Raw genomic sequence first — 25,534 nt, forward strand, 5'->3', positions numbered from 1 at the left:
TCTAAAAGGTTTCTATAAGATCCCCTCTAATTCTTCTATATTCTAGAGAATAAATTGGTCAGCCTATCCTCGTAACTCATCCACTTCATCCCTGGTACTAACCTAGTAAATCTACGCTGCACCCCCTCCAAGGCAAGTACATACTTCCTTAAATAAGAAAAACAAAATTGCACACAGTATTCCAGGTGTGGTCTCACCAGGGCCCTATACAGTTGCAGCAAGACTTCCCTACTCTTATACTCTAATCCTTTCATAATGAATGCTAACATACCGTTCGCCTTCCTAATTGCTGCACCTGCAGACTAACTTTCTGTGATTGGTGTACAAGGACACCCAAGTCCCTCTGGACGCCAACACATTCCAATCTCTCCCCTTCTAAAAAATAACCCGCTCTACTGTTTTTGCTACCCAGGTGGATGACTTCGCACTTCCCTACATTATACTTCATCTGCCACCTACCTGCCCAATCACCTAACCTATCTATGTCGCGCTGCATTTTTTTAATGTCATCCTCTGTGTTGACACTTCCTCCTAGTTTTGTGTAATCCGAATTTAGATATATTAACTTTGATGTCCTCATCTAGATCGTTGATGTAGATGGTAAATAGCTGAGGCCCAAGGACTGATTCTTGTGGCACTCCACTAGTCACATCCCGCCAATCTGAAAAGGACCCATTTATCCCTACTCTTTGTTTCCTACCCGTTAACCATTCTCCAATCCACGTTAATATGCTCCCCCCACTTCCTCCCAATTTGGACTAACATTTTATGCGGCACCTTGTCGAATGCCTTCTGGAAGTCCAAATAGACCACATCCACTGATTCACCCTTATCTAGTTTACTGGAAATATCCTCAAAAAACTCTATGAGATTTGTCAAACATGACTTCCCTTTTGTAAAGCCATGTTGACTTGGCCTAATTATATTGTGCTCCCCTAAATACCGCACTACCACATCCCTAATCAATGATTCTAAAAATTTTCCTATCACTGAATGTTTCAATCCCCCATCGGGCCTTGGAATCACATAATCTAAGCTGACACTCCAATGCAGTTTTAGGAAGGGGGCGGTGGGTGGTGTTGGATTGTCAGTGGTGGCGTTGTTCGGACGAGAAGTTAAACCGAGGTCCCATCTGCCATTTCAGGTGGATGTTTGAGGGCCAATGGCACTATTCAAAAAGAGAATGATGTTACTCTCTTTCCCGGAGTTCTGGCCAACAATCCCCCAACTAAAAACAAATCCTGCAGTTTAGCAGTTAGAGCACTCGCCTCACAAACGAGAGGACGTGGGTTTGATTCCCGCCAGGGCAAAACTTTGGGCAAGTTTCCTTACTCCACACACCTTGGTTTACCTAGCACTAAGTAGGAACCCGGATTTTAGTCGATTGGCGGATCGCTTTTCCGCGGGTAATAATTCTTTCAAAATAAATAAAAATAATTTGGTGACTCAATTCAGGACCGTTTTTTGGGAACTGCTGTGCGCAATTGGCTGTCACATCTCTCCCACAAAATACACAGTCAATTCACTTTACAATATATTCTGTGAAGCGCTTTGGGATGTCTCGAAGACGTGATAAGGCGCTATGTCAAATGCAAGGATTATTACATTATAAGTGCTTTGAGGCCTCTCAGCAACATGGTAAGATGCTATATCACATGCAAGGATTATTATTTCATTGTTATTATCTCAGTAAATGGCACCCTGGTCATGAGGTTGTGGATTCAATCACGTGCGGTGACAAATGTTCAACCAAGGTCCCATCTCTGTTCGGGGTGGATGTTCGATAGCTCGTGGCACCAGTTAAAAAGAGAAGGGAGTTTCTTTTGGTGACCTGCACAACAATTCTCTGGATAAATTGGATATTAAATTCATGGCTACTTGTGGAACGTTACTGTGGGAGATTGGTTGCCAGGTCAACCGATGAGTATACAGTCACTACACTTGACAGCAATCACAACGAAGTGTTTTAAAAACATTATTGGTGTAATATCAAAAACAAGAATTATTATTATTCTAAAATATTTTGTCTGTGTTCACTACCTCACAGACTGATATTTTGCATAGTGTTCCTGTTACGCGTTCTTGATTAACACAATAAATGTCATCAAAAGGCCACTGGACATCAATTTGTCAATCTCCCGGTAAGGTGAGCAACGTGAAATTGCAGAGCCTAAAACTGTAGTCATCTGTGCTTAATAATCCTTGCATTTAATATAGCGCTTTTCACGTCTTCTAGACGTCTCAAAGCGCTTCACAGAATAGACTATAAAGTGAATTGACTGTTTAAATTATATAAGTTTTACACTCTGCGGTCAGACACTTAGTGATAGAAGGGGATGTCGGGAGGAGGGCAGAAGGGGAGACGCCAGCTGAACGGCTGCCGACATTTCTGAATGCCTTGTCCATTATCTGGCGCATGCCAAGTGTATGTGGTTGTCACACTCGCACATGTTTATTTAGGTTTAGAAAAAAGGCGACAAGTTTGTGTCTGGCCGATTGCTACTGCTGGAGTTTCCGGAGAAGTCAAGCAACTTTTTACTTCAGATTATATAATCTAATGTCATTTGGTGGCTATATTTTAGGTAAACCATGGCTTTTTGTGTACTATTCAACTGTCTTTTTATTTAAAAAAAGGAAAGGAAAGAGCAGGGATAACCCATTGTATACCACAATAGTGTAAAATTAAAATTACAGCTGTTACTGTCCTTGTTCCTCCTTTGTCAAATGGACATACTAATAAATAACTGTTACAGAACCACAGTAAGTATTTAGCAACACAATAAATATTTCTTGTTAACAATAACCAACTAATAGGGAGCAAAATATTCTCTTTATTCAACTAATTCTAATAGCCAAACATAATGAAAGGTATGTGTTTTATAATAATCGCTGCATATCATTTAGAGTCTTATCACATGGTTGAGATGTCTCAAAGCGCTTCACGGATTTTACTGTGACGTGTAGTGACTGCGTAAGCAAATGTGACAACTATTTTGCACACAGCTATGTCCCACGAAAAGCCAAGAAGTCCATGACCAGTTTTAGTAGTTTTTACTCCAATTAGCAGTAACAGAACACTGTAACAGCCTCAATGCATCTTATTACAATACTATAGATTTTTGTTTGGACGTACTAGCATAAAACCCAAATTCTGCACTGCTTAAGGCTGCTCGAACCAGATGCAGAGTTTGGTTTCATTGCAATCTCAGTATTCGCTGAGAAGAGTGCTAATTCACTTATAGCTGTTCAATATACTACAGTTAGAAAAGTTATATATATATATAATTTATTTTACCTGAATTTAATTCCCCTGTTATACCAATCAGGCAGTGTGGATAGAAGGATACAGCAATGTTCACTCAAAGTCATGATACAGTATTAAAAAGTGTGGTTAAAAACCCGTGTTTTCATGTGTATACTTTACTCCTAAAGTCTATCAAGATGAGTGTAAATATAGCATAGTTCATGAGGGGAAGTTGGCTTGTTAATGCCAATTTTAAAATGCAATACTGAAACTTTAACTTCCTGATACTGATGACTCAATCCATCCCCAAATAAAATTGTGCTGTCATATGGTGTAGTTACCATGAACCAAATTTCCAAAGCAATGAGAACAGTCATTATAATCAGCTCATCCTAAAATGATCCCAGTTGCTGCTGTTTGCATGCTGTCTTTTCATCAACAAATATGTAAAACAAAAGTACGAAACATTGAGTTGCATCAGAGGGCATCGCTTGGATAGCAACGAGGGGGCTTGGTGTATCTGTTCCAGCACTTTGTACATGAGTACCTCGTATAAAATTGTCCTTCATTTGAAGTGATGTCTTGTTTGCACTTGTTTCAAAGAGATCTGTCTGTCTTTGCATTGCCAGTCTTGATGGTTGGCCACTGTATTAAAGTTAGAGGTGGACATGAGCCGACAACAGCAACCAACAACAACAGCTTGCATCTGTATAGCGCCCTTCACATGGGGTAGCGTCCCGAAGCCAAAGTTTTAATGGGTGGCATTTACTAGATAAGAACTGTGAAACCTTGTATGTTATGTAGGAATTAAATTACATTTAATCACAAGAAATTTTCTCAGACAATAAAAGTTAAGACCAATTGTTGGCAACATAGTTTTCTTGTTTGAGACAGAAAAACAGGTCATTTGCCCGTTAATTCCTAAATTAGAGCTATTATAAACTTGGGATTGGTTTTGCTTGATTGAATTAATATTAAATTAAGTTCATGCTTTGTAGCAAATGTTAATGTTTAATGTAAAGAACTTAAATAATTAGTAAAGAATAAGAGTCCAGCAATATTCGTAACTTTATCCGTTTGCATTTTGCTAGAACGAGTTCTACTCATAAGAAACTGTCAAAGGAGCATCATTAAATGTCATCATTTAAAAATAAATACTTGCGATGGCTCAGAGAATGAAGTCTGTGTTGCAATAAGGAGTCAGGCACTTTTGGACAAGAGATTCAATACCTGTTAATCCTAGCTGAATATCCCAGTTGTGATGCTAGAAATAGCCTCACTATTGCTGGCCTAGAGTGGGGAAACAGTTAGCTAGGGTTCCTGCTCCTCGGCAAAATTACTGACTCGAGTAGGAAGGTTCTTATGGAGGTCAAGTGGGACGTGGCTCAGCTGAAATGATCCCACCGATATTTTGCTAACAAGCAAGCAGAAGAGTATTGGTGTTGAGAAATTCTACAATTTTGTAATTCTAAGATCACATATTAAGAATAGGCATTTAGTCAAGGTAATGGGCAGCTATTACTCATGGAATAGTACTCTGTCATGAGCCAACTGTTTTCAGCTGAGAAGACTAAAGAGGACATAAAACATCAAAGGTAGTGATATCCATTTTTGGGGACAATAACACCAACAACTTGCATTTATATTGTACCCTTCCAGTGGAGTTGTGTGTTGCAGCACTTAAAGAGAAGGGCAAGAGAGGAGAAGTGCAAGAGAGGAGTATGATTCTCCCATGAAAGTGATATAGTAAGTTGCTTTCATGTGTTAAAGATCCCACAACATTGTTCATAAAGAGAGGGAAGTTTACTCTAGCGTCCTAGTCAAATAATGCATAATGCCATTCATTCACTTCATGGAAACAAGAAAATAATTACTTCCCTCTTACACTTCACAGAGAATGTCAATTAATTGTTCTAAACAGAGGTGCAATTTACACTATATTAGCATACAGTCAGGATCTTCGGTAAATAATGAAGGCCAAAAAGGAGGAATAAATGACAAAATCACGGAGAGAATTCTGCTCACTTACACATTAGTAAAGTGTGGTAACTTAGCCTTTCCTATTTTTAATTTCCAGATTTTTGCCGACCAACTATAAACTTTGTCAATAGCAACAATTTGCATTTATATAGAGCCTTACACATTGGGAGGATATCCCAAGGTACTGCACCTGGGGTGTTTGCACCTGAGCTGGTGGGTTTAATCTGTCTTCTTGAGATGGACCTTGAAGGAGGGGAGGGAAAGGGAGAGGCGGAGAGACTCCAGATTGGAGTTTCCAGACTATGTGGGGCGTAAAGGCTAAAATCCCGATCGATGTGAGTGGACAGGGCGGGTGTTTAGAACAATTAATTACGTTTGCTGCAAAGTGTAAAAGGGAAGTAAGTATTTCCTTGCCTGCAGTACAAACTCGTGCCAGCAAAGCATTGCTTCACTCATCGCTGAGCATTTACAGATTGGTTCACATTCCAGATTTCTGAAGTTCCTATACAAAAAAATTGTTCTCTGTTTGTTGCGAAACATTACAGATTTGTTCGAACTGAAGAGAACAGTTTGAGACATTGACTTAAAAAGGACAATGGTGAGTGCCTTTCTTTTTCTTAAGCACTGTTTCATTTATGCACAACTGCAGCATTTATATAGCACGCTTTAATAACAATAATAATAATCCTTGCATTTGATATAGCGCTTTTCACATCAGGAGGACATCCTAAAGCGCTTCACAGAACACACTGTAAAGTGAATTGACTGCATATTTGTGGGCGAACGCGGCAGTCAATTGCGCACAGCAATGTCCCACAAACAGTCGTAGATTGAAAATGACCAATTCATTATTGTTTTTGGTTTTGGAGGGATTATTATTAGGCTCTGTGTGGAGTAAGGAAACTTGCCCAAGGTTTCGCCCTCTGCCTGGAATTGAACTCAGGTCTCTCGCTTGCAAAGCGAGTGCTCTAACCACTGAGCTACAGGACTTTGTGTGTGGTAGTGTCTCAATTCTCTTAAATGTATAATTATTTGGAAAAGTATTTCTCGATATTGCAACTCGGCTAACTTCCCGCTTCAATACTGTCCTCCTTACATCTTTTCTGTTTCTAATTGACTCAAATAATTAGCCGGAGGGAAGACCTCCTGCAGCTGTGGGATTTTAATGGTGAATTGTAAAACACAGTGGTGAGATCTACACATCTGCGCTATCTGTAATTATTTTAATACAAGCAAAATAATAGGCAAAGCAAACTTGCATCTAGTTGTATTTGTATCAATGTAGGGTATTCAGGGTAGTTTTCTGCTGTAGGCTGATACTTGCAGGGAATTGGGTTGAGATTGTGCAACCGTGTCTTTACTTAGGATCCTTATTACCAGAGGGAAGATAAGAGATCTTCATTGTATTAGTCTCTGTAATTCAAGTGGAATCTCAAGAGTTTTATCGGACAACGTTCACCCACTGTTTCGCTTATCTTCTTGTTCACATCTTTATGTGTAAGCTTTTAAAGCATGGGGAGTGACTGTTTTTCTCATGTTAGAATAACCAAGTAAATTGAGGCTATTTGCACACATTTCTTATAGTCCCCTTCGACCACATCACAAAATCAATGTTATATTTCTAGAATATAACCTTTTAAATATTACAGCGAAATCGGATATTTGCTTGGATGGGAAACTTCAATGACTACATCCATTTATTGTCCTATTTTTTTCCAAACACTTCAGAATGATAGCATTTCCCCTCAGCATTTCCATGCCACCTACAGGTAGTGAAGTACAATGAATGGTGTTAAACTAGTCACAGTAGACAATTGATGGCCATCACGTAGCACCTTAACAAGTAGAAATAAGACTGGCACTAAAACCCAACTGACTTGTGCTTTGGGAAAATTTTGGAGCCAAGAATAAGATGAGTGCAGAAATCCATCAACAACAACAAATTACATTTATATAGCGCCTTTCACGACAGGAGGACATCCCAAGGCGCTGCACAGTCAGGGATCCGCACCCGAGCCGGTGGTTGGATCAGGAAGGGTGGAGGACGGGGAGGGTAAGGGTTGGAAGGTGACCGAAAGCACAGTCAAAGAGGAGGGTCTTGAGACGGGGCTTGAAGAAGGTGAGGGAGGCGACGAGGCAGAGGGACTGTGGAATGGAGTTCCAGAGGGTAGCAGCAAAGAGACTGAAGGCCCACCTGCCAATAGTGGGGCGGGCAAGGCGGGGGACATGAAGCAGGCCGGAGCCCGCTGAGCAGAGAGAGCGGGCAGGTTGGTAGGGGTTTAGAAGGTCACAGAAGTAGGCAGGCGCAAGGCCATCACCATCTTTAACAGGAACGAAACCAGATAGATTTCCACAAATGTATGCTGCCTACACACCCTCCTATCCAGGTTAGTTCATTTATCCCAGAATATTAAAGAAGTGCTCTGAAACCATGAGGTTAGCTTTAAGTCGGATACATTCCTACCTGTTTATGTCGACATCGTGGGGACCGAAAGGATTTTGTCGACATAAGTGGGTTTCAAGATAAACCGATGAATGAATTACGCACGCGTATTCATTGTGGTTAAAGCATTTATTGACTGGAATGAAACGGAACGTAGATTTCAAAACGCGAGAGGATAGATTAGAAGCAGTTACATGCATTTCAAATAAAATCCTGCAATTAGAAGTAGTTATTCACATATATTCCACATAAAATACTGTATTTAGAATTGCTGTACTATTTAAGAGTATACTATCTCACACATGACACATTTCAACCAACCACGTAGGGTGTTGTGCTTCACGGTGTAAGTTTCACAGATGTAGTTTCTGGACTTTCCACTCTCACTTGCTCTAACTTTATCTTTTAGCATTTTTAAATTAAGCATCGGTTTCATTTCAGTTGCGGTAACCGTCTTGGTTCGGCCGTATATACTCGCATCATGAATATTTTATAGGCCTAACACACCCACATGTCGCACATGCTCATGTGTCACATGAACTCACAAGCATCACTTACTCGATCACTCACAGCTACTTTATAGGCCTAACACGCCCACGTGTCAACGCGCTCACGTGCAATTTCTCACGCATGCACGAACCACACTCACCCAATTCAATCGCTCACTCACTCACGTATCACGTGTGACGTTCGGGGCCTGCAGTCATAAGCGGTAAAAACATAATGTACTTAATGCTGTTGGGGTCTTGAACAATTTGTCAACATAAGCATCCAGAAATTTATGTCGCCGTCATCATAACTGGTAAGTTTAATATGCTCCTATATGGGGAAGGGCCCGGGACTTCAATTTTATTGTTGGCATATGTGGGATGTCGGTATAAATGGGTTTTTTAGATAAGTGGGTAGCACTGTAGTGTGTGTGTATAATATTTGTTCGATAAAATGCGGAGGAAAGAAATGCATCCTTTTGTAAAGTACGTGAAAGTTGTCTCATCGTGTTTAATCGTAGAAAATGATTCATAGCCTCCAGTTCTTCTAAACTGATTTTACATTATTCATAATATTAATAACAGTAATCCTTGCATTTGATATAGCGTCTCATCACGTCGTTGAGACGTCTCAAAGCGCTTCACAGAATACACTGTAAAGTGTGTTGACTGTGTGTTTTGCCTCCCTTTCAGGCTAAGAGAAGATCAGCTCCATCACAGACTACGTTTTACTTCCTCCTTTTGCTCAATTTTGCTTTGACATTGTTTCCACCCAGCTCGCTTCCCAGAAGCCTTCCATGTGATGCCCTGAACAATTCTATCATTCAGCTAGACTGCAGTAACCGTCAACTTAAACAGGTGCCAAAAAACATTCCTTCCAAAACTATCAGTCTAAATCTAGCTGGCAATCGGATCACAAGCATTTCCAATGGCTCTTTCTCCAGTTTACAAAGCATCATTGTAATAAACCTAAGCAGCAACTGTTTATCCAACAAGGCTAAAGAACGGCAAGCGAGGTGTGATAGCGGTATGAAAATTGCAGTAGGTGCATTCTTTTCTCTGACCAAGCTGCAAGAATTGTACCTGAATGAAAACACACTCTGCACAGTACCAAAGAAACTGCCTACTGGCTTAAAGGTTCTGGGTCTAAATGGTAACCATATTTTGTCTATAACGAAAGAAAATCTTCACAGTCTGACAAATCTGGAAAAATTGTTTATGAATCAAAACTGTTATTATCTCAATCCCTGCTGGTCTTCTATATCTTTAGAGAGAGGAACTTTTTCAAGTGTCAATAAACTGGAGGTTCTCAAACTTGGCGAAAACAACTTAACGTCTATTCCTCAGAATCTGCCAAGATCACTGAAGTCACTATACCTCCATGGGAACAGGATTCAAACCATACACCGAGGTGAGTTTGGTGAGCTGGTACACTTGGAAACCCTTGACTTAAATGGAAACTGCCCGAGATGTTACAATGCTGAATACCCTTGCAAACCTTGTCCCGGAGATGGCTCCATACAAATAAATTCCTATGCTTTTGAACAGCTTCGAAAGATAAGTAAACTCAACCTTTCTAACAACTCCATTAACCGAATACACAGTAGCTGGTTTCAAAACATGACCAATTTGAAAGTTCTGCATCTTGTTCGAAATTTCTTGTTGCTTGATATTGCTTCTGGGGACTTTTTAAATTATTTACCTAGACTAGAGGTGCTAGATTTATCGTACAATTATCAACTGAAAGCTTATGAGAAATATCTCAATCTTTCAAGAAATTTTTCCAAACTAGTTTCTCTCAAAAAATTGTACATCAAAGGATATGTTTTTAAAGATCTTACCCGAGAGGATCTCAAACCTCTGTTCAGCCTACAAAATCTCACTCAACTGAACCTTGGCACAAACTTCATTAAACAGGTAAATCTAACGATTTTTGAAGCTATCAAATCATTACAAGTAATAGGCCTGTCAGAGAATAGGATATCACCTCCCTCCACTGACGATGACCTTTCTTTTGGTTCTGCCTGCCGAGATAATCATTTTGCCTTGACGAATTCAGAATTAAGAGATACACGTTTGCTACTTGAACACAGCAGCAATGACTACCGGTCTTCGGAAGATCAGGACCATGTCGGAGAGATACAGAAGTGGACGTGCGCTTCCTATGGTAAAATCCTGGACTTGAGTCGAAACAGTATTTTCTTCATCAAACCAGAGCAGTTTGTGGGCTTGGAAGACATTGCGTGCCTGAATTTGTCCGCAAACGTGATGGGTCAGGCTTTGAATGGCACCGAGTTCACCCCCTTACGCAATCTAAAATATTTAGATATGTCTTATAACCGCATTGACCTAGCTTATCATAACGCCTTTAGAGAACTGGAGAAGCTCGAGGTGCTGGATTTAAGTAACAACAAACACTATTTTCTCGTTGAAGCCGTTACACACAAAATGGGCTTTCTTGAAAACCTTAAATATTTAAAAGTCCTCAAGTTAAGTTGGAATCGCATTTTCACCTTGACGGGGCTAATCCTGAAAAGTAACTCCTTGCAGCACTTGGAATTTCAAGGGAATCGGTTGGACATTTTGTGGAAAGATGAAGACAAAAGATATATTCACTTGTTTCAAAATTTAACTAATTTAACATTGCTCAACTTATCAGAAAATAAACTTAAAAGTATCCCATCCGAAGCATATGAAAATCTACCAAAGAATTTATCTTTTTTGTCTTTTTCGTACAACAGTTTAGAGACATTTGAATGGCAAAAACTACAAATGTTTAAGAATCTCCGCATTCTCGACCTCAGTTATAATAAACTAACCACAGCTCCTCGCAAGCTAAATAATTGTACCAAATCCCTGGAACGTCTGCTACTAAGCCATAATAGCATCTCACAACTTCCTGAAAAGTTTCTTCCATTTGGGATGTCCTTGAAATATCTTGATTTAAGCTATAACAAAATTAAAATGTTAAACCAATCAATTTTCCCAGTGGATGGATCCATTTCCCTGAAGGTGCTAGATTTAATAGGGAATCCATTTCATTGCAGTTGCGATATTGTACCATTCATTGTATGGATTAATTCCTGTAAGGTGATTATCCCTCGATTGGCTACTGATGTTACATGTGATTCACCCGAAGATCAGAAAGGACAGAGCATTATTTTTGTTGATCAGCACGCGTGCGCAAACAATGACATTGCGACTTTATTAAATATTGTTACTACTTTCATCATTATTTGTACAATGGTCATAGCAACTACCCACCATCTCTTTTACTGGGACGTGTGGTATTTGTACTATTTCTGCACTGCAAAGCTGAAGGGATATCGAGCACTTTCCACAGATGACTACTTCTATGATGCGTTCATAGCTTATGACCCTTCGGATCTGGCTGTGACAGACTGGGTGGTAAATGAACTTCGTGTTCATCTAGAAGAGAAAGGAGAAAGAAGCTTCTCCCTCTGTTTGCAGGAGAGAGACTGGGAGCTAGGCCTGCCTATTGTTGACAATCTTTCTCAGAGTATACATAAGAGCAAAAAGACTGTGTTTGTGCTCACAGACAACTACGCCAAGAGTGGAAATTTCAAAACAGCCTTTTACATGGCTCACCAGAGACTCATGGATCAAAATCAAGATGTGGTTGTTTTAGTACTGCTGGAGTCCGTTTTAACAAACTCCAAATATCTGAGACTGAGGAAGAGATTATGTAAGAATTCTGTGCTATATTGGCCTCAAAATCCAAAAGCTGAGGATTTCTTCTGGCAGTGTTTGAGAAATGCGCTTGCAACTGATAATTATGGAAGATACAACACGATTATGGAATCCACTTAGCTAACATCAAAACCTCTTTGACTTTTAAGATTGTATATGTTCGGTAACTACGGACCACCCAAGCAAGACAGATTTTGACGTCCACCTAAAAGTGTAAGAGGACTTTGAATATAGTGGAAGATGCTATATAAATGTAAATATGTACATTTGTATTGTGTTGTACATGTCAAGCTGCACAGAATATTGACCCCTGGAAGTGGATCACTCACCTTGTTGAAGGATCTACATGGGTGCAAGTTCTGACCAATCTTTTTCTCTCCCCAGTTATCAGCAACTGCATCTCAGATCATCGGTGAATAGTATTGTTAATGTTAAAGATGTAAAAACCTCACAAGAGGTTGCATGAGAGATTTGGTTGACGAAGGTCCTTCAGCCCATTTGGTCCCATCCTGACAAAATACCCATCCCGTCTTTCCTATCGTCTTCCAATTACGGAATCTAGCTGTTTCTCAAATGAGTCCCAACATCCTGGTCTTATCTACTCTTCCTCTAACCAATTCTAGTTGTTAATATCTTCCCTGTCGTCAATCCTGAAATTGTTCCTTGCAAGCCCAAACCTGTAACCACTTTTTCTGCTGCCTTGCTGTAGGTAAAAAGGATTCTTCTGGCTGTACTTTCTCAATCCAATTTGTACAAAGATTTATTCTCTGAACTAAAGATCTTTTGGAAAATGAACATTTAAAGTCCATGATTGCAATCCAAGTTGTGTATTTAAACTATTGCAGTGGGTGGAATTAAAATCACTGAATGAATTTTGAGTTTGTATTAGTTTTCTACGAGAATCAAGCATTTCTTTTCAGAGTAATCTATCTCCAATATTGGTAACCATCACCCTCTACCTTCCACCACCCTCTTCCCCACACCTACCACCACTCTCTCAAAAGGTACTGGCTGGCACTTGAGACATTTAATACAGAGGCCATAAAAACAACTCAAAGCTAACTTCAAAGGTGGTTTTGAGATGTGATCACCTGCCAGCAGTAGTGTGGACCTCAAACATTCTTGTCTTTCAACTCAATGATGACCTTGTTCAGACACTCAGGTTTTGTATAGTATCAATGGTCTTTCTTACGGCCACCTGAAAACCGGCAGCACGAACCTTGGTTTAATGTCTCATGCGATAGCCAGTACATCTAACAATCCCCAGATGTTAACTGTCACAGAACCTAGCTCCAAATGCCAGTTATCTACGTTTCATGAAAACACTGATTGATTTCTGGATCACAACAAATACAATCTATCAGTTCTCAGATTCAGCACTAGAGGGCGCTCCTGTTGCAGCATTGCAGCATTGTGTTTAATGTCTCTTAGTCAGACCATTATTGTGCGTGCATTGCTATAATAATATTAAATAATTCTTGCATTTGATATATCGCCCTATCCCGTCTTTGAGGCGTCTCAAAGCGCTTCACAGAATATACTGTAAAGTGAATTGACTGTATATTTTGTGGGCGAAATGCGGCAGCCAATTGTGTACAGCAGTGTCCCACGAACAGTCCTGGATTGAGTGACCAATTTATTCTTATTCTTATTATTTTGAAGGAATTAATCCCCCCGGAAAAGCAATTTCCCCAATCGACTGACAACCAGATTCCTACTTACTGCTAGGTAAACAGTGACATGTGGGGTAGGGAAACTTGCCCAACGTTTTGCCTTGCCAGGTATCGAACCCAGGTCTCTCGCTTGTGAGGCGAGTGCTCTAATCACTGAGCTACAGGACTCCACAATGGGGGAGGAGGGGGGTGTTAAATCTTAGGTTGTCATTTATTAATCATGTAATTACATTGTAGTTAGTCTATGATTAATGAACAGTTCACCCACAAAAGTACTCAGTCAATGCACTTTACACTTTACATCCCGTGAAGCACTTTGGGATATCCTCCCAATGTGAAACGCACTATAGCAAATGTAAAGATTATTATTATTAAACAGTTAACTTTGAAGAACATCTATTTCTCAAAAGGCTGGCCAATAGATAAAATAATGAAATGGGGTGTTGGGGGGTGGGTGGGGGGCGGAGGGAGTAAATGGGATTACATAGAATTACATAAGAATGTTTACAGCACTAAAACGCGCCATTCAGCTCAATTTATGAGTTCAGTCAATCACTCTTAGAATTACTGGGGTGAAATTTGTGAAGCTCTTTTTAATTGTTTTGGGGGGGATTGATGACCCTTAATAATGATCTAAGATTTAATTACAGCATCACGATGGGAGGGCATCTCAAAGCGCATCACAAGATTTAGTGTAAAGTGCAGCGACTGTGGATTTTGTAGGCGGCAACAGCAGTCAATTTGCACAAACAAAATCCCACAAAGAGCCATGTTGGGACTTTCCGATTGTATTCTCGGTTGACGCTCCAAAACAGTGCTGGAGCGGTGCCTCATTGTCGGAAGTGCCGCCCATCAGATGAGATGTTAAACCAAGGTCTTGTCTGCCTGATCATGGCACTTTTGAAAAGAGAATTTTTTCTGGTGTCCTCCAAATGCAGAGTCACTAGAGTATACTTCACAGTAAAACTCATCGGAAGCACTTTGTGATAAGATGCCGAATCAAATGCAAGGATTATTAATATTACAATATCTGTGGAAGACCAACTTCCAATGAAAACCGATTTTAAGAATTACCAAAATTCTGCACAAGCAAATATTAAGACAATACATTTAAGGCCAAGGCCATGAGACATTGCAGACACCTGTGGCCAGGATGAATCCACAGTGAAATACCAATAAACATGATGTAATGTCGAGTACTTTATTAAAGTGAACTTTGATTTCAAAGATGATCAATAATTAATCTCATCAAGCGATAAGCAACAGTTGATCATCAGAAAATAACAACACAATTTATATATAGACAATGGGAATGATTAAAGGGCAGCAATCTGACTGGCAAGTTTGGATCATGTCACACACCCAAAGAGAATGCTTGAACAGTCGACGTCCGTTGTCTCATTTGTCTCCCCAGGTGAAAACATCTTCTTGAAATCATTTGCACAGATCTCTTATAATCCTATTATTTTCCCTTGGTAAGTAAATGTATTGAGATTGGCAGTGTGTGCTTACAAAGGTACCTTCCCATGCTGCACACAAGTCAAGATCGGTAAATTTGCTGGCATTAAACCGAAGTTCCGTTCGTCAGTTCAAACGACACTATTCGTAAAGAAAGAAGAGTTTCCCAGTGCGTGGCCAAAAGTTCACCGGCTAACTTAATCATTCATTTTATTCAGTATTGTGTGGGAGCTTGCTGTGTATAACCTGGCTGCCGAGGTTGTCAATGAATACAAAATCGCTAAGTTTACTTACGGAGCACTATGAGACATTTCTTCCAAATAACTCCTTCGAAATACATTTAAAATAATTTGGTCATTCAATCCACGGCGGCTTTTGGGATACTGATGTGCGCAATTGGCTGCAACGTTTCGCCCACAAAATTTACTTTACAGAATGCATTCTGTGAAGCGCTTTGAGATATCTCAAAGACGTGATAAGGTGCTATATCAAATGCAAGGATTATTATTATATATTATTATTATTTCAACGATAAAAGAATGGTAAGAAAAGTAAGGGTGATCAGAAATGAACCACAGAGTAGTTTGCTGACAAACCACGCCCTCTCCTAAAATGAAGCCAAAGCAACACATCTCAATGTGCCTTCCACTTAAGAACTACAAACAGTAAGAACTGCAAACAGGTTTGCTTGCAAAATACACAGTCACTACACTTTACAGAAAATCCTATGAAACGTTTCAGACATCCTCCCGACATGACCAGTGTTTTAACAAATGCTAAAAAAAATTATTATTATTAGGACAAGTCTTCCTCTCAACTGGTATAATGGAGACATTTTGAGATTATAGTCAAAGAGTATGTAATCTAATCTGATTTTTTTCTTATTGTGACAAACTCTACTTTTATTCCCAGTTCAGGCCTTAACCTACAAAGATTGATGCAGATCTTCCAACACTATTTCTCTGTATTTTTTCAGATGATAGCTTAATTGTTTTTACAGACACAGTTCATGAAGTGGTCTATTTGATTGGTTCGGAGGAATGGGGGAGCGAATCGTGAAGTGAAGATATAGGAGAAGGTACGATTTGCTTGAATAAAACTTAAATATTATAAATGTTTCTTTTTTTTCCATTTTGAAAACTCATAAGAAAATCCAAACCTTTCCCAACATGTTGAGTTTGTTCACTTCAGCCGTCTCCTTCATGTAGTTTTATATACACTGGTTTTATATACAGTAAAATTTGTATAGGTCTGATCTGTATAAATAATATAATAGCCTAAGTCGTACATCTGCCCATTCAAGAGTTTATATTCTACGCACATTTGACATAACTTATACTTTGCATAAGTCGCATTAAATGCATGGTCCCAACTGATACGATTTATGTGAGGTTTACTGTATTTTTAACTTCTTGGTAATGTATGTTTGGTTGTTCTGGTCTAATTGACCACCCCCATCTTACACAGATGCTCTTCCACTCCAACCATTTGAGTGCTGCTGAAAGGTCCCACCCGACATGTTAAGTAGTTTTTTTTGTTTTAGCTGCTGGGTAGTTGCAGTGTTTTTGCTGACCTGAAAATCCAAGGCTGCAGGAACAGACTGCTTTGACTTAAACACCGAATCTCCAAATAAAAACAAAATTGGTATATCTAGAGTGATTGCCAATACTGTGTTGCGTTTTCAGAGGAGAACCCTGGTGAACCCTCCGGAAACTGTTCCAAGTCCCTGTTCGAGATCTGTGCACCTGATCCATCATTCCCTATTTTAAGTGGGTTCAGGGAACGTGTGTATTCACATCTTTGTCTGAAATGTGTGTTACATAGTACGGAGCTGGAGTGCCAGACCCGAGTAAAACGTTGTGGGTTGAAATGCTCCTCTCTTTCTCTCTCTCTCTCTCTCCCTCCCTCTCTCCTCTTCCCTCCCTCTCTCTCCTGATTTTGATGTGAACAGTTGCGATCGGTTACTGCAAGCCAAAGCTGCAATATGCTGTCCACTGACAAACGGATCAACAACGACTTGGATTTATAAATCATTACAGCTGCAAAGAGCTGCAAGAAATCACACCCGCCCAGGAAAGCTGGAGAACTTCACGTGGAAGAGAACAAAACACCGCCTCGGAAGTCTGTCCCATCGCCGGCCCCAGTAAAGCAATAATAATCCTTGCATTTGATATAGCGCTTTTCACGTCTTCTCGTACTGTCCTTCTCGCTTGATGTCGCTGTTGGTTCAAAAAACAGTTACCACCAGTTAGTGACCACCAACAGCTAGGGCTGTGTGCGTGTGTGTGTGTGTTTATATATATATATAATATATATAAAAAAGAGGAAATTCTCGTTAAGAAATGGCTGCGACTCAGATCAGAGCCTCCGAAAGAGTTCCCTCTTGCAGACCCTCTGGTGCTGGGGAACTGCTGAGAGTGAGTGAGTGAGAGTGAGTGAGTGAGGAGCTGTCCTGAGCCACATGTTGCTTGTTGGCTCTGGGGTGGAGGGGGGGGGGTTGTGGACTCTGTGTGTGTGGGGGGGGTATGTGGACTCTGTGTGTGTGTGTGAGGGGGGGGGGATGTGGACTCTGTGTGTGTGTGTGTGTGGGGGGGGGGTAGACTCTGTGTGTGTGTGAGGGGGCGGTGTGGACTCTGTGTGTGTGTGAGGGGGGTAGACTCTGTGTGTGTGTGAGGGGGCGGTGTGGACTCTGTGTGTGTGTGTGTGTGGGGGGGGGGTAGACTCTGTGTGTGTGTGAGGGGGCGGTGTGGACTCTGTGTGTGTGTGTGTGTGGGGGGGGGGGGTAGACTCTGTGTGTGTGTGAGGGGCGGTGTGGACTCTGTGTGTGTGTGTGTGTGGGGGGGGGGGTAGACTCTGTGTGTGTGTGAGGGGGCGGTGTGGACTCTGTGTGTGTGTGTGTGGGGGGGGGGGGTAGACTCTGTGTGTGTGTGAGGGGGCGGTGTGGACTCTGTGTGTGTGTGTGTGTGAGGGGGGGTGGACTGTGTGGTGTGTGAGGGGGGGGTGGACTGTGTGAGGGGGGGTGTGGACTCTGTGTGTGTGTGGTGTGTGTGTGAGGGGGGGTGTGGACTGTGTGAGGGGGGGTGGGGTGTGAGGGGGGGGGGGGGTGGACTGTGTGAGGGGGGGTGTTGGGGGTGAGGGGGGTGTGGGGGGTGGACTGTGTGAGGGGGGTGTGGGGGGTGTGGACTGTGTGAGGGGGGGTGTTGGGGTGTGAGGGGGTGTGGACTGTGTGAGGGGGTGTGTGGGGGGTGTGGACTGTGTGAGGGGGGGTGTGGACTGTGTGAGGGGGGTGTGGGGGTGGTGGACTGTGTGAGGGGGGTGTGGGGGGTGTGGACTGTGTGAGGGGGGTGTGGGGGGGTGTGGACTGTGTGAGGGGGGTGTTGGGGTGTGGGGGGGGTGTGGACTGTGTGAGGGGGGTGTTGGGGTGTGGGGGGTGTGGACTGTGTGAGGGGGGGTGTGGGGGTGTGGGGGGTGTGGACTGTGTGAGGGGGGGTGTGGACTGTGTGAGGGGGGGTGTTGGGGTGTGGGGGTGTGAGACAGTGACGTGTCCACCATTTGCATACATCGGAGTATAACCACTCGCCCTCAGACTCCGCCGCTCAGTCCGGAGCCGCTTTTTTTTGTAGTTCGAAGTTAAAACGGTGAGTAAAGAGACCGCGGGTTACATTAATCTGCATCGACTTTTGCTTTCTCATCTGAGCTTTTTTTCCCTCTCTCTGTGTGTCTCTCTTTTGCATCGTTACAGAGGCGATCCGAGCATTAGAGCGAACCACCGGCGGTGCATTTTGCAGAGGTTTCGTTGCAAACTTCTTGGTCGGGAATGACTTGAGAAGCGCTCACTTTTTTTTTGTGTGTGTGTGTCGCGCAGTTCATTTTTTTTTCCCCCCGTTTACGAAATCTCTTTTTTTTTTCTTCCCCACCGCTTCCTCATTGACGATCTGCGTCAAAAACCCGAGTTTTATTTCCTTCTGATCGGTTGCAAACGAATGCATTATTGTTGCCCGAACCCCGTTGGGGGGATTTTTTTAATTTATATATATATTTATATATATATATATAACTATTTATCAGCTGCAGAAAAATATTTGGGTTCAAACGCTTCGGGTTTCGTCGATTTTGATCTCTTTATCCCTAAAGAAATTGCGAAGCTGAGCCACAGCTGAGCGGGGATTCGAGGCTCTTTGTCACGGAATGAATGCGCGACTTCCATCTGCATGTGAATGGGGGAGAAAAAAGGGGTGTGGGGGGGGGGGTGTAGGTGGGTTGGGGTGGGGGGGGTGAGTGTGTAGGTGGGTTGGGGGGGGTGCGGGTGGGGGGGAGTGTAGGTGGGTTGGGGGGGTGTGAGTGTGTGGGGTGGGTGGGTGGGGGGGGGGGTGTGTCGGTGGGGTGGGGGGGTGTGTGTGTAGGTGGGTTGGGATGTGGGGTGTGTGTGTGTGTGTAGGTGGGGGTGGGGGGGGATGTGAGTGTGTAGGTGGGTGTGTGTGTGTGTGTAGGTGGGGTGGGGGGGATGTGAGTGTGTAGGTGGGGGGTGTGTGTGAGTGTGTAGGTGGGGGTGTGTGTGTAGGTGGGGTGGGGGGGATGTGAGTGTGTAGGTGGGGGTGTGTGTGAGTGTGTAGGTGGGGGTGTGTGTAGGTGGGGTGGGGGGGTGTGTGTGTAGGTGGGGTGGGGGGGATGTGAGTGTGTAGGTGGGGGTGTGTGTAGGTGGGGTGGGGGGGTGTGTGTGTAGGTGGGGGGGGGATGTGAGTGTGTAGGTGGGGGTGTGTGTGTGTGTGTAGGTGGGGTGTGTGTGTGTGTGTAGGTGGGTGGTGGGGGGGGTGTTGGTGGTTGGGGTAGGGGGTGGGGGTGTGTGTGTGTGGGTGGGGGGGATGTGAGTGTGTAGGTGGGGGTGTGTGTGTGTGTGTAGGTGGGGTGGTGGGGGGGGTGTTGGTGGGTAGGGGTAGGGGGTGTGGGGTGTGTGTGTGTAGGTGGGTTGGGATGTGGGGTGTGTGTGTGTGTGTAGGTGGGGGGGGGGTGTTGGTGGCTGTGTGTGGGTGAGGGGTGAATCCCGGTTGAGCAAAGGATCTGGAGGAAGTCCTTGGGTTTTATCAGCGGTTAGTAATTGAAGCGCAGCCCCTGTGCCACTCTGCAAAGAAAAAATCCTCCACCGTCCCCGGCACCGTGAGCAGAGCAGAGCTGAGCCTCCAACTGACCTCTTGTGCTATTCCAACGGGGTATCTTTTATCTGCACAATATCCCTCACTTTTTGTGTGTGGCTTTTTTTATTATTGCTGCACAGAAAGTGGGCCGTTTGGCTCGACTTTGGGTCGGAGAATCCGGTTGGGACGGAACCGATTCGTTTTCTGCAAAGCGTTTTCTTTTTCGAGAATAATAAATATTTTTCCCCCTTTCCCCCACAAAAAAAAAATCCCATTTAAATTATGCTTTGCAGTGGGTGGGAGTGGGGGGAACGTGTGTGACCTTTCGTGCATTAAATATAGCAGTTGCTTTGTGTGTGTGTGTGTGTGGGGGGGTTTTTTTTTTGGTGCAATGCTCTGCATCTGCAGATTTTTTTTTCTTGGGGGGGGGGGAAAAAAAAATTCGAGTCGGCGATGGAAGTGCCGATTGCATTGAAGCTGAGGGGCGGATGCAATAAGTTTTATTTCTGTGCTGTGATGCAGATCGCCCACTGAGAAGATGTCTGACGCTGAGAAGCCCAAAGCCAACATGGATGAGGTACTCTCATTCGATAAGGGGCAGCTGAAGAATGCAGAAACGAAAGACTCGATCAGAGTGCCCACCGCTGAAGGTAAGGGGGTGGGGGGGGTCACAGCAATTTTAAACACTCTGTGCATTATTTTAGGGGTGTGGTTTTTTTTTGCCCCTTTGCATAACACGTGAGCCGATTAGAATCGGTTTCGTTGCGACTTTGCAATGGGGTGGGGTGGATGGGTGGAGGGGGTGGGTGTGAAATTTGCATCGTTTCTTGCGTTAAGTATTAGCAGTTGAGTGTTTCAAACGCCAGCAGTTCATTCCTTGTTCTGCATTGGTGTTCAACCGCCAACTTGATCCGCCTTAACGCCGAACCAAAAGTGTAACAGGGTCTCTCTGACTGCACTCAGCTGTGGACCATTGAGAATCTCCTCCTGGGCTCCTCTGCTCTGGTGAGGGCTGCCTCCAGAACTTTTTTTCTAAAGAAAGTTTAAAGAGGGGGTGAAAGTCATAATGTTCCTTTAGCCCTTTTGTGTGTTGAATTGTTCTCGGCTATCGGAGTCGATATGGGGGAATTCATTGCATTTAGTGGGGTAGGAGCTGTGGTGTGGACCAGAAGCTCTTGTTGACCCCCCCCCCCCAAAAAAAACACACCCAATAGGTGTTTAAGAAGAAAAAAGGAAACCTTGCTGTAATGCGTTCAGCTGGGTCCAACGTCTCGCTAAGGAGGCACAGAAAAATGTCCTATTTCCAGGTTGCCAAGTCAGTACCGATGCCACGTCCTGCTCGCTGTGCTCAGGATGTACCATCAACATCATCACTTCCTGAGTGCTGGGCATGTGCTCTGTAAAGAAAGCGTTAATAATGTCACTTCCTGTACATGTCTGGCACAAAGTGACATGCGCTTGACTTGGTGCACATGCATGTAATGCACAGGAAGTCATCGTTACCATATTTTAGCAGTGGAAGTGATGTGTGGTCATGACTATTTTAGTACAGGAAGTGAGGTGTACTGTGCTCTGATGACCATATTTTAGCATGGGAGGCTAGCTAGTCAGTGCCAGAAGCTGGGTGGTTAGTTTGGGTCCACAGAAGACCTGTGCTATACACAAGTCAGCACCTTACCCAAGGGTTTCGCTTCAGCAAGGCTTACTGAACAGTTGCAAGAGTTGGGCTGTTCTAATTATCTCCCAGGCTAGTTGGGACAACAGTTTTACTTCTGGTGGACTCTGATGAACTTACTCCAGATGTTACCAGAGTAGCAAGACTCTGGTCTTAGGGTCTATATTAATATCAATGTTCCTTCATGCAGGAAAACTACTTTTCTAATGTTAATATAAGAATAGCTTGACTAGACATTTTCACCTTTAATGGACTGTTATCTAGTTTGGGATTTTTAACATGAATATTTTATAATACTTTGGTGGTGGTGTAACATACTGTAACTTTTAAATCCATGTAATTTTGAGATTTATTTTTCCCTGTTGGAAATGTAGAAACTTCCAATCTTTTAAATTTATTTTCCTTTTTCTCTCCCCTCCCGATATTTTAGAAATCAAAGAGGAAAAGAAAGCTTTGGAGGAAGAAGCTAAAAAATGAAACTTCTTCAGTTTGCACTCTACATTCCACATCATGTTCTATTCCATTTTTATCAGCTGTATATCTTTGTAAAAAAATAATAATCTGGATGCAGTGTGAAGAGCTGAAGAGTGGTTCCAATCTCACCTGAATTCCATGAAATGACAACAGATAAGGCTACAGATGAAGCTTCAGCTAAATGAGTGTTGTCCATCTATCTATGGCTTTGATCCTAGCAGCACTTGACAGCTTGCATGTCAAAGAAGAAGCCAGACAAGACTACAGGAATCCTTTGAAAAACCAAACTCTTATGAATGATACAAAGATGTACAGAGATCCTGTGTCCACTTAAATCAAATGTATAGAGTGCATCTTGCTATACTTGTGCCTCTTGGTATGCAAATTGTTTTTGATATGCAAATAAAAATGATTTGAAAAATCTTAACTGATGCACAATGTTTTTTTTCCAATTGATTTCTTGGTTTTCATTTCCCTGCAATGGGTCAGTCTGGACGACAGTTGTGTGGGCTCCAACTGCATTTGTTTTTTTATTTTTTAGCGACGAGTGAGGTTAGACCCCATTAACTGAATTAGACCAAAACTGTCCACTTTGGGAACAAGGGGTATGTCCCCGCAGACAAACCCAACCCTTCTAAATTGTCCCAAGGACAATGCGGACCTGAACTGTGTCTTCACGACCTCCTGAGCAAGTCAGGTGATGACTGGATCACCTTGCCGGCAGGGCAGGCCCTGCTTGAGCCGAGTGACCAACTGCTCGAGGTAGCTCCGAGTTCCAAGTATTCTCTGCTTCCTCTTCGGGAGAGCAGATGAAACTTCTTAAAGTGTAACTACTGCAATAGCCATCCCAAGCAACATAGGGCTGAAAGCATAGCTGTAGCTGGGAGGTTATATCCTTCTCTTCAACTGTGCCTTCAGCTCCCCTCTCGACTCTCTACTCGCTCCCTCCCCTCACCATTTCCCCCCTCCTCGGGTCCCGACCCAACTGTCCAGCACCTTGGGACATCCTCCTGACATGAAAGGCGCTCTATAAATGCAATCTTGTTCTCATGCATCAGTTATGAGAGATTTGGTTCGGAAACCTCAGCAGGACATATAATAATGATAATCCTTGCATTTGATATAGTGCTTTTCATGTCAGGAGGACGTCCCAAAGCGCTTCACAGAATATACTGTAAAGTGAATTGACTGGATATTTGAGCGAACGCGGCAGCCAATTGCGCACAGCAATGTCCCACAAACAGTCGTAGATTGAAAATGACCAATTTATTTTTGGTTTTGGAGGGATTATTATTAGGCTCTGTGTGGAGTAAGGAAACTTGCCTAAGGTTTCGCCCTCTGCCTGAAATTGAACTCGGGTCTCTCGCTTGCAAAGCGAGTGCTCTAACCACTGAGCTACAGGACTCCACAAATGAGCTTCCCTAGCAATACTAGCTCCAGAAATAACATTTTAGCACAGAGACTACACTTGATCTGGGTTTGGATACCTCACTCAACTGGCAGGTAAACTTTTGAGTGTGCAAGCGTCACTCCTCAAACCCAGTGCAGTTTTTTGGCAGGTCACTGGATAGTAATACAAGGCTTACAAGGCCTGATATCCCCAACCCAAAGTGCTTGGTAAAACAGTGTTGTACTGAAGAAGAAGAAGAAGAAGAAGAAGAAGAAATATAATGCATGCATGAGAGAGAAGGGAGGATTGCAGGCAAGGGAAAGGAAATCTGGAAGGGTGAAGACTCAATTGGAATATAACACTTGCATAGACTAGTTGGGCTGAATGATCTGTATTAGTGCTGTACAGTCAATGTCATTCTACATGACAGTTGATAGTGGTGGCATAACCAGAAAAGTTCTGCTAACCTTTCTCTTTGATGTAGATAACCACTCTGGCTGCTGCTGTCTCACTTGTGGGCTAATGTGCACTGTGAATTAATGTGCAATTCTGCAATTGTAATTTACTATAAGATTCATAGATTTCCTCAATTTAAATGAATTCTGAGAGGTTTTGAAAAGCAGTCAGCTATTGATTGCATGCAGCACCCTAGGGAAGTGAGAACAGCTGTATATCATTGCATCTGCAGTGACACAACTTGTTTTGCAGCACAGGGATCGTGTCACAATGTTCTACAAATACAGAATACAAGACTCGCTGGATACTTTTCCACAGAAATACAATACCTTTAGGTGTTGTGAATAATTGCTTGATGCACAACTTATTTCCACTTTTCGTGAGAATGCAACAAGGGGTTAAACCTACTCAATATTTGTCATTTGTAATCTTTCTATACTAACCATAGCAAATGCTTCACGGTAAAACTGAAACTTCTCTGGTTCGGAATCTGCAGGATCACCTTTATCTTCTATCTATCCATCTATACACTAATAAAACGACAATGGCTGTCTGTCTGCGCTTCAAGAAGGATCTCAATAACCGATTGACATAGAGACATGATTTATAGCAAGTTGGAAAGGTCTTGCACCTCAATCCCTCCACCTTATCCCCTCTCCCCTTTTTCAAACCCTGCCTGAAAATTTTCCTTTTCGACCAAGCTTGTGATCACTGCCCACCCCGGCTCGGAGTCAGGCTCCGCCACTGTTAAGCGCTCTGAGACTCTACCTTGCGTGGAGGGCGCCGTATAAGTGCAAGTTGTTGTTGCGCCACCGTTGTTGGGTCAGCTTTCAGACACTGTGTCCCAACTCTCTGGAACTCTTCCCCCAGAGTCTCCTTATTTTAGCGCAGGAAGCCTTGCCATCTCCCTACCCGCTTTCAACCAGCCCCTCTTAAGACCTACCTCCAACAGTGCTTTTGGCTACCTCCCTACACCTCCCCCCACCCCCACCTCCCCACTTCAGTCAGCTATGTGAAGTGCTTTGAGACATCCTTTTGAACCAAAAGAGCGGCTATATAAATGTCAATTGTTTCTAACTCTTTTCACAAGTATCATGTCATCTTGATCCTATCAAGGACAGAAAATTGAAATGATCCCAGAACAGGTGAGATTTGTGTTCAATTTGAGGCAGGAGTGGGCAAGCAGTGCATATCTTATTTCAGACTGAGTGTCAGTGCAATTTTACAGATCACAATGTGGTGGGTTTGAAGGAGAAATACTTTTTGTGTTACAACACGCTTTTCCCAATCGTACAAAAATGTGTTTAGCCATGAATTTTATCTCTTTCCAGACTGTATTCATCTGCTAACTTGCAGACGGCAAATGATATTGCCAGTCTCAAGTCCTACAGTGCAAAATATTCTTGAATG

General features: G+C 42.8%; 1 protein-coding gene and 1 long non-coding RNA gene across 7 annotated transcripts in view; both read left to right on the plus strand.

Moving 5' to 3' along the window:
- The window catches only part of LOC103177589 (toll-like receptor 8), a 24,499-nt gene extending 11,789 nt beyond the window's left edge, over nucleotides 1–12,710 (plus strand). The window contains exon 4 of the mRNA XM_042334075.1: nucleotides 8,849–12,710. Within this exon, the coding sequence (XP_042190009.1) occupies nucleotides 8,849–11,986 (3,138 nt within the window). The 3' untranslated portion in view covers nucleotides 11,987–12,710. The remainder of the gene's footprint in view (nucleotides 1–8,848) is intronic.
- A 2,228-nt stretch (nucleotides 12,711–14,938) lies between these two features.
- Nucleotides 14,939–22,705, plus strand: LOC103177465. Of its 6 annotated transcripts, XR_006085056.1 has the most exons (4): nucleotides 14,939–14,953; nucleotides 15,998–16,075; nucleotides 20,652–20,779; nucleotides 22,235–22,705. It is a non-coding gene; the product is annotated as an uncharacterized LOC103177465 (long non-coding RNA). The 6 variants fall into 6 exon arrangements; XR_006085052.1 differs by lacking the exons at nucleotides 14,939–14,953; nucleotides 15,998–16,075 and adding an exon at nucleotides 17,357–17,414; XR_006085051.1 differs by lacking the exons at nucleotides 14,939–14,953; nucleotides 15,998–16,075 and adding an exon at nucleotides 18,502–18,635.
- The last annotated feature ends 2,829 nt before the right edge of the window (nucleotides 22,706–25,534 follow it).

The sequence above is a fragment of the Callorhinchus milii genome, unplaced genomic scaffold, assembly GCF_018977255.1.
Source record: "Callorhinchus milii isolate IMCB2004 unplaced genomic scaffold, IMCB_Cmil_1.0 Scaffold4, whole genome shotgun sequence".
In the NCBI taxonomy this organism is placed as follows: Eukaryota; Metazoa; Chordata; class Chondrichthyes; order Chimaeriformes; family Callorhinchidae; genus Callorhinchus; species Callorhinchus milii.